General features: G+C 44.7%; 1 protein-coding gene across 14 annotated transcripts in view; it reads right to left on the reverse strand.

The window, feature by feature from the left end:
• Positions 1-12,496, reverse strand: part of EPHA5 (EPH receptor A5) — a 228,349-nt gene that overhangs the window by 60,948 nt on the left and 154,905 nt on the right. For 9 of the 14 annotated variants that reach the window (XM_059471343.1, XM_059471339.1, XM_059471338.1 and 6 more), the window contains 2 exons: positions 7,436-7,501; positions 763-830 (listed from right to left, as the gene is read on the reverse strand). In XM_059471343.1, the coding sequence (XP_059327326.1) occupies positions 763-830; positions 7,436-7,501 (134 nt within the window). The remainder of the gene's footprint in view (positions 1-762; positions 831-7,435; positions 7,502-12,496) is intronic. The other 5 variants (XM_059471347.1, XM_059471344.1, XM_059471342.1 and 2 more) reach the window with 1 other exon arrangement.

A 12,496-nucleotide genomic window follows, 5' to 3' on the forward strand; every position in this document is an offset into this window, starting at 1 on the left:
CTCACATGAAGAATTGCTCATCAGTCTAATGAGACAGCTGCATTACACTGTGGCTCTTAATTGATTTGCTTCCTGCTGCCTTCATTACATAGCACTAATGGAAATTTGACTTTCACTCACAACGTGTTTGCCTTTTCCACCCCAAAAGGCACCTCACTGTTACCCATCCCCAGATCCCACAGCTCTTGATGAAGGAAGAACTGATAGCAACCAGAAGATTTACTTTTTAGTATCACTGCAGAGGGGTTTTCTATACAAGGGCATTAACACAACATTTCTGAAAGCTTCCTAGGTGCAGAAATAGGTGTTATTCCTCACACCTCTGCAGAGGCATCCAAGCTGAAGAGCAGCAGTGGGCTTGGTCCTCACAGCTGCCTGGGGTGAAGCAAAGGTTTCAAACAGGTATTTTGGACTGAAGCATCCAGACCACAAAAATGTTGGGTTGTTATGTGCTGAGCAGAAAAAATTAATGACATCTTGGTTCACACAGCAAAGACAGAGGAACAAACTGAAATGGTTCACTAGAATGATCTGGTGCAAACATACAGGTATGAATAGCTCAGCACATATAAGGACTGTTCAAATCTTCAGTTCTCTGTGGGGCTTGCAGCACGGGCAGGGGGGAACTTCTGCACAAACAATTCTTTTGTCAATTACCACCAAAAGCAGATTTATTTTTTTTCTCAGAAAACCACCTCTCAGTTGAATTTCTCATCACCACAGAAAGCCAAAACCACATATATATGTTTGCTCTTTACTCACTGTGGCCATTATGAAAATGCATCTTTTCTTCTTCTGGATCTTGCTTAGCCTTGCTATAGCCACATCGCCTGGGGAAAAAAAAAACAAACCACAACAGAAGAGTATTTTTGTCTCTGGTATGGCAGAACTCCATTCTCTACTTTGAATCACACAATGCACAAAAACCCAGAGCAGTGACGAACCCAACCTCTCTGGTGGCTCTATTGCTGCTGTCCCAGTTTTAGCTCATCAAACTGGTTGCAATTTCCCAAATGGGATTCAGGGCTCAAGGCCCATGGATTTTCAATTGGACTTGTGTTTCCAAATCCCACAGATGCTTCCAAAAACTCCACTCTACCTGACATTTAATGCAGCTATTTTTAAGAAGAGAAAGCAGGAACAGGAAGGACAATGAAAGGGGAATGGGATGAAACATTAGAATTGCAGAAACAAAATCTCCTGGACTGCAGAGCTTTTGCAGGCACTGGAGTGTATGTCTTGCATGCTCCCCTTCATCCACTGTGCATTTGGACAGAACTTTAAATTATGGTATTTTATAAAATGGCCTTGTGTAAACATTAACATCTTATATACATGCAAAATAATGGCTTAAACCAAAGCAAAACCAAACCCGTTGCCTCATTGCTTTCAGGTGTCTCCTACATATTGTTGGCTCTGCACAGCATTTCATGCACATCTCCTGTCTTTCCACAGGGGAGCTGCCATTCATGGGATCCCCTCTGCCCAGCAGAAAAAAGATGGAAGAAGCAAAGCTGCCTGACCTATCCTGCTCCCACATTAGTGCCCGACAGTGCAAGGACAGTGCTGGACACTACCATGGAGTTGCAACTACAGTTGTATGCAAGTTGCTTCTCCCCCAGGGAATCTCCTATTAGTTTTTGGTTGCTCTTCTGTGACTCTTCATTCTTCTCATTGGTTTTCTAGGTGACAGTTCTGCATTAGCATTAATGCAGTCTGCATTAGCATTAATGCATTAGCATTAACAGTCTGCTTTGGTGGCATTTCTGAGATCTGCTTCACTTAGACAACCACATGGAAGCCCCAGGACAACTGCAGTGGCAAGAAAAATTGCTACACACACACACACACATTTAAAAATACAGGACAGGATGACGTATGTAGGATACACATACATATGCCTGTCCTTCCAAGGACCTGATAACACAACTGGAAACAGGAACTGGATCATCCTACAGAAAACTGCATGAACATGAGACTGAAGGACACTGTTTAGTAGAATGAAAAGCCTGGAACAGACACCTGCAAGCCAGCCAGCATGCACTAGCTGGCACACCTCAAAGAAAGCCTCAGGCCGCTAAGAAGCCACTTAAAGCTGAGAAACCTCTCTTCCATTGCTTCTGTGATTTTTGAGCTAGGTGCATGTGAGCACTCCAGCATCACTCACAGCAAGGAGGAGCATATGATTAGCAGGAACAAAACTGCAGTTAGGAGGAGGCAGTAACAAGAATCTGCATGAAACATGCTCTCAGCATGAAGTCCTATTACAGGGAACTGCTGTCTGCCCAGATGCAAGGGGCCAAGCAGCCTTTTGGCTATAGGATTCTGGCACTGGGTTTGTGAAATGATCACAATTACAGACAAAAGCCCGGACACGATGAGACCCCAACACTGAGCTGGACTCAGCAGAGCTGGATGCTGGACAGTTGAGGAGAGGAAAAGCAACATGAGCTTCTGGAGCTATTCCAAGGAAGAGGAAGCTTACCTTGGGGACAAAGGAGACCTGTGCTACAAGAAGAGGAAGGAAAAAGAGATTGCAAAGGTTGTGCAAGCAAGGGGAATGGATCAAGAAGACAAGGGAAGGTTGGCAGGCAGTCTGGGGATGCAGGCAGGGAGATAAAGAAGTTGCACTTGATAAACAGCCAGGCTATACATGCAGGGCATGATTTCAGCAGCAGCAACCAAGCTAAGACCATAACACTTTGAATGCAAACCCCACAAGAACAGCACTGAGGTGCCCAGAGACGTGGCTCAGTTATCTGCATGTTGGTGCTCATTGCCTTGCTCTAAAAGCAGCAGTGTCATTTCCTGAGATGGGGTCCTGCATCATTAACTCAAAACCTAGGTACTAGGTGTGCATGGAGACTCTGGGTCATTTCAAAGCACATTCTGGTGTTCACAAACCCTTGGTGAGAATGGATTCTTCTTCATCATATGACCTCCCCTTTAACTAAATAGAGAGTTGAGTCTCAGTATCAAGTCTCACTTCTGGCAACCCCAATTTTTTCTGCTGCAAGTTGCCGAAGTTACATCAGCTTTCTGCAGAGCTAACTTTTCTGGATGGAGGCATATGACTCAGTTTGCCTTTTAAAAATACACAAATAACTCAGCTCATCCTTCTACCAAAAGCACATATACGATACTTCTGTTTTGCCTTTTGGAGCAAATGCCCTTATCTCTTCCTCAGGCTTGGAGCACTTTGCCTGTAAAAATGCTTTTCTAACATCATCCTTTCTATGACCTACGTCTCCTGACTCCTTGACCGTAAATATGGGAGACAGAGAGACGCCATCCCCTGCACAGAGTGATCCAAGCACACCTTGCTGCACAACAGTCCATGTTTTACTGCCCAGGGATGCACTCCAAGGGCCAACACAAACCAGTTGGCCGCAGCTGCCCTCTTCTCTTGAGCTGGGTAACACATACAGCAGCACATCACATTAGCATACAAAATCAGGCTCTGGGACGCCTGAAGCATCGTTAAAACAAGCCTTGACAAGACACATCAAAGTGAAATGGCAGCTAGTGGACTGTGACTGTCAAGCAACAGTTGGGTGTCACTAATAAAGCTTTCTGCAAAACCTGCCATCCCTTGTGCCCTTCACACACTTTCTCAAACTACCCAGAGTCCACACTGACTGGGGCCAAACTGCGCTTCTTCCATTCTTGACCTTCAGATGCTTTAAATAACACACACAAGCAGTTTTTTCTCCTGTCTTCTCCAACTAAATCCCATAAAAATCTGTAATTTTGGGTTAACAGTCCAGACTCGCTTTGTGAATCTTACTGGCAGATCAAAGTATCTAAATATTGTGGCTTTGCAATATATTTTGGGCAAAAAAAAAAAGCTCTCAATTGTTTGTGAAATAATCCGTTTCTGCATGTGCATTTGCTCTTAATATTTATTGGCTAAGCTGTGAGTCAAAAGCTCTGATGGAAGACTCATTCTCTACTTTATTATCACTGTACAAACCATAGATTTCCTATATCTTTTCTGTATCATGCACAGCAAAAGCATAAAGATCCTGACACTCGCTTCATCTCCCACTGAGCTGGAGATGCTCAGCCAAAGAGGTAACATAATTCAGCAGCACACCTGAATCTCAATACATTTACTCCTGTTGTGGGTTTGTCCCAGTTTCTCTATGTGGAAAGCAGATGCCTTCCTTGCACAGCTCTGTGTTTTTCCATAAAAGTATCAGAGATAAAAAGAAAAGTGAGACTTTAAATATTCTTAAGGCATCATGTCTTATTTAAAAACTACTTGCAGATTGGCAGGCAGCTCGTAAAATATTTATGGAGCAGATTATAAAAGTGAAGTTATAAAATGATCCCTATATAGGTTTATAAAATATAAAATGGACAGGCAGAAAGATGAACAATCCAGCTGGGAGGCCAATGCCCACTACCTTGCATGACAGAAGCCAATTCACAGAGAAAAATCCTTCACAAAGTGAGGCAGAAAGATGCTTGCTCTCCCTGGACTGATGGAGATTCTTTGGTTTCTGCCCTGTGTTTCAGGATACGCTTGCTAGGTTGTGTGTGGCCCTTTGGCCTGTCGGGGCATTCCCCTGAAAAACACAGAATGCCCAAGGGAATGAGTTTTCATCTCCCTAGCCAGGGCCACCATTCTGGTCACAGCCCAGGCAAGACACAGCCAGGGGACTCTGAACCTGGACCTTGGGTGTCAAGCCCTAGGTGGTGATGTGAAAAAAATCTTGACATACTTTTTTACAGGCATAGGCAAAGCATTTCAGCACACAGCCAAGGCATGACTGGAAGTGCAGGTGGGGACAGCATTGAGACATCCCTGATGAGGAAAGGGACTTCACCTTGCCAGGTACAGTCAGTACTATCGAACAGGTTGTGCCCTGAAGCAGCATGCAATCCCTCATCCCAGTCTTGCAGAGACCTACACATGTATTTAATCTCTCAAATATGAGATAAACGAAGCATAGGCACTTCTCTGAAACAGAGACAAAACACTTTTTTTTCAGGGGTGAGACCTTCACTCAGAAGCATGTCTTTTACAATAAATCAACTTAGAGGGATGCTTCCAACCCATCTCAAGCTGTCACTTTACAGGAGGTTTGCAAGGACTGCAAGGTTATTGTTTACAAGGGGTTAGTGCTTATTTCAGACTATTTGTTCCAAGATGTTAAAGCAATAGAGCTGCATACGTGTTGCAGTGCAGGATTGTGTTCCATGCAGAGGAACAAACAAACATGGATCTCTCCATCTGGCCAAGATCCTGTCGCCTCAGCTCATGTGTGGAGACAATAACTTGTTCAGTGAATAGCTTTATCCTTGATAAACAATGCTGATACTGAGCCAGAGGCAGAAGACTACCACTAGTGATGTTAGTTTATGTTCAGCATTTGTCTTTGCTGTTTGCAATCCTAGGATAAATTCAGTATCAAAAAACCAGGGAATACTCAAGGAACTGGTGTAAACTGAACAGCTTCTATATTGGAAGTTGATTTCCATTTTTCTGTTCACTTTCCTCTTGCACAAGACCAAAAGAGCAGTAAAAGGTCTGCTGATGACAAGCCAAGACCTTTAGCTCAGTTCAGGAGATCTAGGAGATGGCTGGCCTGAGAGGAACCAGGCAGATTCCCTTCCAAAGGGCTGCAGGCTCACAATCTTCTCAATCTTCTCTTTCCCAGCACTTCTGTCCCCCTCTACACTTGTGTGACCCTGTGTTTGACCTCTGATTAACTTGGATGCCTTACAAAGGAAGTTTCACAAATCCAGCAGTGGTATTTTTAGCCTTTAGTCCTTCCCTGCCTTTGCGCTGAATGACTCCCTGCTTTCCTAAACCACCGCCAGAACAATTAAAAATAATTTAAACAAGATACCGTTTTCCCCTCTTGCAGGAAGCTCCCTCTGAAGTGATTTCCATAAATCTCTCTAAAGAGGTTGTCGTGCCTTTCCATAGCACAGCCAGTGGCATCTGTGCCTTGAAGTAACTTCTCCCATTTCCGCCTCCCAGCCTGCTGCTACACTGGTCTCCCTGCACCTCAGGAGGAAACCTGCAGAGGGTGTTTTCCAGGTCAGCCAAGTTTTCCTTGTGCGTCTTTCTTCTTCATAGCCATCCACTCCAATCTTGGTCCTCTCTGAGAACTATTTTCCATTGCTGTCATCCTCCATTGGGGGCCTTGATTGAGGACATTTGAAGCATGACTTGCAGCCAGGGACTGCCTGTGCACTGGTACCACAGGCATGACAGACAGTAGAAGTACTGCAAGGTTTTCTTTCAGAGCAATCATTGCCAAAACAGTGGTCCACATACCAGAACAACTTTTTATGGGCACACACTTTGAGCTGAGCATACTTGCCTGCTAAATCTGCTCTTAAGCACTGAAAAGTCACAAAAAAACAAGTAAAAAATGCTCCACCAGGGGGAAAAACCAAAACCAAAACCCAAACTCCTTTTCTATCAAAACAAAAAATACAGCACCAGAAGACCAAAAATGGTCCACCTTAGCGACTGCTGTGCCCCACAGCAAGGAACTGCACCATGACCTAGCTACCACCATGCAAAGCCTCAGCATCCCCCAGAAAACACAGCAGAAGAGTTCCACACCTCTCACCAGCTATGCTGAGAAAACTTCCCAGCTTAACAATGCATGTGGGATGTCTCAGAAATTCTGTGGTCCCAAGCAGCTGTCTGATGGGGATGGTGATTACATGCGTCTCTTAGGAGGCTTAGGAAGATCTCTGTCTACACAAATATTACAGCTGATTCTTCTTTTGGAAGCAACTCAACTGGCATCCAGTCAAACCAACAGAAATTAAAATCACCCCTACTTTGAGCAGTTAGAAAAGAGGGGAGTACAAGAGAGCAGAAAGTGGTGAGGCAGCCCAGGTGGTGGCAGAACAGGACAGCATGCAGCATGGACACGCACCTCAGGACACCTGCAGGGATATGCCCACTGCTGCTGGAGCATATCGGGGGCAAGCAGCACCATGGCATTGCTGTGTATGTCATACACTGCCCTCTGTGTCCATGACATACACCCCATTCCACTGGCATGCATGTCACATGCCACCAAATAAACACTTTCCTGCTCCCGCCTGCCCCCTGCCTCCTCTGGGGACACATTTCCTCCCCCCAGCCCCTTTGGATGACAAGAAGCAGGACTGGGTGGGTGTCCAGCATCCATGGTGTTTTATCAGACACCTGCTGCAGGGTCTGGATTGACCATGGCATAACACAGCAGGTTTTTGCCCCTGAGATCCCTGCTCTTGCTGAAGATACACTTTGCTTCAGGTCACAATATTTCCAGTTGTTGAGATAGACAAGCTGGGTACAGAGACCAGATGAGAAAGTGATTTCCAGGCCAGTACAAGAAAGGAAGGGAGAGGCAGACTGTGCACAGAGAACACGGACGGAGGACACGGAGTAGGAGCCAGCACGGGTGGGAACACTGACCATGTTAGGCTCGGATAGGCAACAGCACGCAGAGAAGAAGCCCACCCACAGCCATGATCGCAGCAACTGAAAAGCAAACAAAAAGGCCCAGGATAAGGAATAATCCCACCGCCCTGGCAAGGTGCAAATACATTCACAACATTTCTGTATGTATTTTCTTCCTTCTTATTGCATGTATTATTTGGACCTGAACACCCTGGGCTCCAAAAGTTTCATGGCATGTGCTACTGTTGGTGAAACACACCTTGGGGAGAGTGTCTAGATCCTGGTGCTGTAAAGCAATTAACCATGTGCTTCCTGTACTGGAGTACCACCATCAGGATTAATGGGGCCACCCATGTGCTTAAACTTAAGCACCTGCCTTGAAGCAGGCAAAGTGACTTATTTTCCACAAGCGTGCATGTGGTACAATTACAATTGCCTTTAAAAAAGGAAAACCACTGGATGAATACGAGCCCTGCTTTTGCAGATCCTTATGCATGTACTCACAGAGCCCTTTCTGCACCTCCTTGTGTCAGGGAAGCTTTGCACATGTTAGGTATCTGCAGAAGCAGGACCTTGTGAGAGCATTCAGCCTAAATAAACTCAAAATATGGCGAGCTGAAAGGCACTCCATGCGGCCACAGCTTGCCTTTGAAGGCTGCTCAGCCATTACTTTAATCAGACTATGGGTTTGCCTGGCATCAGTTCTCAACCCAATGCTGGCGGCTGCACCTCATGTTTGCCCTTTATCCCTTGTCAGAGAACTTGTACGCACAATTTTTCTGTTACCAAATCTATTAAGATAGTTCATCCTGGAAAAGAACATAGTGCAGAAGAAACATCAGGAAGGACTTCAGTACAAGCAGGAGCCCAGTGGTGCAGGTAAACTCAAATAAAAGTCAGCTGAAGATCTCTTCACTTCATTTCTCCTCAGTCATCACAAGAAGTCATTCTTGAAAAAAATCCTGTGCACATCAGATTTTGATACAGTATGACTTACAATGTCTAAATACATTAAAATAGTTTATTTAGACAAAATTAACATTCTACAACTGCATTGCCTTAAATTATGATGCAAAATAACTTCAGGCATGCAATGACTTACAGAATTATACATTGGATTATGTGCTTACTTAAATTAAAACTGGTGAAGAATGTCTTCTAAGCTCCTTTTGCATCAGCAAAATAACTTGCTAACATTTTCTAAACAGCAATGCCAATATCTCTAACTATAATTAACAATATTTTCTATTTTCATAATGCCCCAGCTTGTTCAGTCATACTAATATGGAAGGAGATCAGCCTTCATTAACCCACTCTGTAGATCCAAGTTAAAACCAGAGATCCAAAACTCAAAGGTACACAAAGGGAACCTGAGCACTAAATATCTTGAGTCAATTTTGCCATTTTCTTCCTTTAACCCTGCAGGATCTGAGTGCAGGGAACTGGTGCATCTCCAGCAGATGAGTTTGGCTGTGACCCTTTAGATTATGTTTCAGCCTGGAGGTCCCTTTCCCCCTGGCATTTTCTAATGCTGCTGCCACCAGACCTTCCCACACCTCCACACCACTCAGCATGCCAAGTCAAAGTTTTCCAAATAGCTGCTCAATTAACATGAAAAGCAACCACTTCCTGAAAATGAAAAGAGCTCAACACTTCCCTGAACAAAGAAAACTCTTTAAGAGCTTATCAGCAACAGGGCTGCTCTGAGACTAAATCAGTTCCCTGTGCTGAATCCAGATCTCACTCTTTTTATACAGAGTAAAAATGAAATGTTCAGGTGCAAGAGAAATGTACTTCAGTGTAGCCTTGCTCCTACAAACCCATCAGCTGTGCACTTGTGGTCAAAATACTCTGAGGTTTAGCATTAGGGAAGATCTAAAGTGCTTAGAAACAAACTAAACAGGATCAGCAGACAATAAAATTCACTTTCTGGTCCACGTGCACTTGGTTAGGTAAGTGAACTTACTAATTGCTCTCAACAGTCAGGACAAAGGAAGATTTATTACTACTTGAGTTAAAAGGATGGCTTGATTTGGCAGATAAACTTCAAAATATAAAAATTCTGAGGCAAATAAAACCAATGTTAAACTCAAGCAAAGCCATCATGCATCTTGTGACCACTGGATTTGGGTGCCTGATGGCTTCTAGCAGGGGCCCAGCTCCCATCTCCTTCTTTCCTGCAGGGCTTTCTTAGTCTAAAAACTGAGGAGCTGAAAGCAAAAGCCTTCCAGACAAGATCAAATGCTATGGGTAAGACTGAAATGCTTTTAATGAAATACAGCCGGTCTTCTCCAGGGTTTTAGATCTTTAGCCATCAAGCTGACCTATACTGGAGAGCAGAGTTGAACCAAGCACTGCATACATCAATTCTATCTGCAAAGTCTCCAACCTCACTGAATCAACCAGCAAGCTATGAGGAGAGCTAGTGGGGGCTGCTACTGGTCAGGAGCCCCTCTGATCTGCTGCGGGAAAACAGATCACATGTCCATATAACAGCAGAAATTACTGAGAAAACACCTGCAGTGTTAAATCCCCTTGGCTGGGCACGAATATGCTCTGAGGCAACACCATCTCCAAAAGCCAAGTTTGCTTGAAACAAGGTGTGACACCTGCTTCTAGCCCTGCCTTCGAGGAAAGGACTGCAGATGGGAAAGGAAACAGCAGAGGAGCCTGCAGCCGCAGTGACACCTGCAGGAACTCTGTGCCCTGCTGGCACTGCCCTGCTCCCTGGCCAGCCCAGCTCTGCTGCTTTCAGCTATCTCAGGCACACAGAGACAACACCCCTCCTCTTCTAGATAAGGTCACCCCCACAAAGCTTATGTGCATTGCAAACCCAAATGTCCAGAGCACAAACTTTAATAAACCTGTGCGAGGAGCACTTATCAACACCCTTGGCATTGTTTCAAACCCTGGGCTTGGTTAATGAAATGTATATATATCATGGGCCCCAGCAACTGTGCCTGCAATTAATGTAATTAATTTACCACAAGTCTGCAGATGACCCAGAGAGCATTTGGAATTAAACTACATTTTTAATGGCTAGATAGAATTCAGAGAGGCTCTGCCATATATAGATGTGGCTTTTAAGAGTTGTAAGCTGAAGTCTCTTGGAATCATGATAAATGGAAGTCTCATTTGTTGCTTTTAATAAGCTGTTCTAATGGGATGTTCTTCAGAGATTTGCAATTAGAGACTGAAATACTTGAGGGTGCCTGGGAAGATTTTTCTAATCCTTCATACAGCCTTGAGTGATGGTAATGATTGCTTCCTGCATCTCCAGGTCAGGAGGCCAGCTCTACACCTAGCAATTCCTGAGTCAACATGCTTGCTATAAACATCAGAGAAGTGCCATTACACACTGTGAGCTGCTAGGAATATATTCCCACTTTGTCCCAAAATGTACGAATGTTTAAGGAGTCACCTGCTCTTCCTGCTGAGCTATCCTGGCTCAAACATTAAAGTGTGTCTCTGCACTGTTTGAGAGAAGCTGAGAATGCAGAAGGCCAAGCAGATGACAGCTATGCAGTCACTATGGGGAAGGAAAACAATGTCTTCAGGGAAAGGAACTGCACTTGGAAAGACCTCTGGCATTATACTTTTCTATGTCTAAGACATAAGAAAGCAGAGATAACCTTTTTTCTAGGTAAGAGGCCAAATGCTGCTACATGGTGAAGACCCAGGGGAGGTCACACTTCTGATTTCAAAGCAAAGTGAAACATCCACATATTCAGAAGTGCAGAACAACAAGAGTCTGACTTCCTTCTTCATTCTCTACCTGCTCCACAGTCAAGAGAAGACACTGTAAAATCCCACTTTCAAAGACTACATACACAAGGGGTGCTGTGCAGAAGCCTTCAGCTGCTACAAATTCCAGCTTGAAGGGCAGCCCAGCTCCCTTCTCCACGTGGAAACAGGACTTGCACAATGCCATCAAACAAATCCCCTGCAAGAAGGCGAGGAGGTTTCATCACTTACTGCTGCACTACGCCCCATTCCCCCTGCTCAGACAAAGCTTATGCTGGTTGCTTATCTGCTCATCACAGTCCTTCCAGCCCATTCCCTTGGCTGCTACCAGAGGAACTCAGAAATAACTTGGAGCTTAGTTACAGATTAGTTTTACATTTAGTCAACTCTCACCTTCTGTCTGGGCCAAAGTCATCCAAAGGCAGATTAGCCTGGATCCTTAAACCTGTCTTGAAACTGCAGACCAGACTGCCTTGTGGAGCTTGGTGAGTCTGCACTAAGCAAAAAGTGTTAAGAATAGAAGAGGAATGAGGTGTTGGAGCAGCCACATTGGACAAGCTGACCTTGACAGGGTGTTAGAGATGGGTGCTACAGGCAGCAGAGTTCCACACAGGCCCCAGGAAGGTCTGACCCCGTGCGGAGGGGGCACTGGACCACTCTCCCTTCAGAGACCTGGACTGCGCACCAGTGCTGCTCCTCCCTGGGAACATGTCCCAGCAAACAGGCTGCTAATAGGATGGAAGCAGTGAAAACCTTGACCCCAACAGAAGCAGGACCAGATCCTGCCTGCTCTTGGGTGGATGGGAATTTTGACTTGGCAGAGCAGTAGCTTCCTCGACAAAATCCTTCCTCTTGTCAGGTGAATCGTGGGGAATATTTGGCAGTAGGCAGCATATTAAAGTGGCTATAAATCACAGGAGACAATGTCCTGCAGGAAGAAGGAAGAGCAGGCAAGAATGCAGAGATAAAAATCCTTTAAAATGTCCCAACGAACAAAAATTGTGACTCATTCTAGAAAAATTCTCTATGAAAACCATTATCTATAGACTGTCTCCCATTTCCTACGGAAATATTGAAAAAGCAAACTATTTTAAGCCCTGACACAACCTGGAAAATAGGATGGGGGGAGGCTGTGGAAAATTTCATCCATTTTGACCTTCCACATCACAGAAGGTTGTAAACAGTCTCTCAGGACCTGGGATATAAACCACAATCTTTCTCCCTCTCTATTCCCTGAAAGCCACTTTTTAACAAGATGCACATATTTGTGTCCAGAAAGTAGCCCTCTGCCACCACAGGCACAGATATTTAAAAGTCTAAATCAGCCAAGGT

This window comes from Ammospiza nelsoni, chromosome 4, assembly GCF_027579445.1.
Source record: "Ammospiza nelsoni isolate bAmmNel1 chromosome 4, bAmmNel1.pri, whole genome shotgun sequence".
Lineage (NCBI taxonomy): Eukaryota > Metazoa > Chordata > Aves > Passeriformes > Passerellidae > Ammospiza > Ammospiza nelsoni.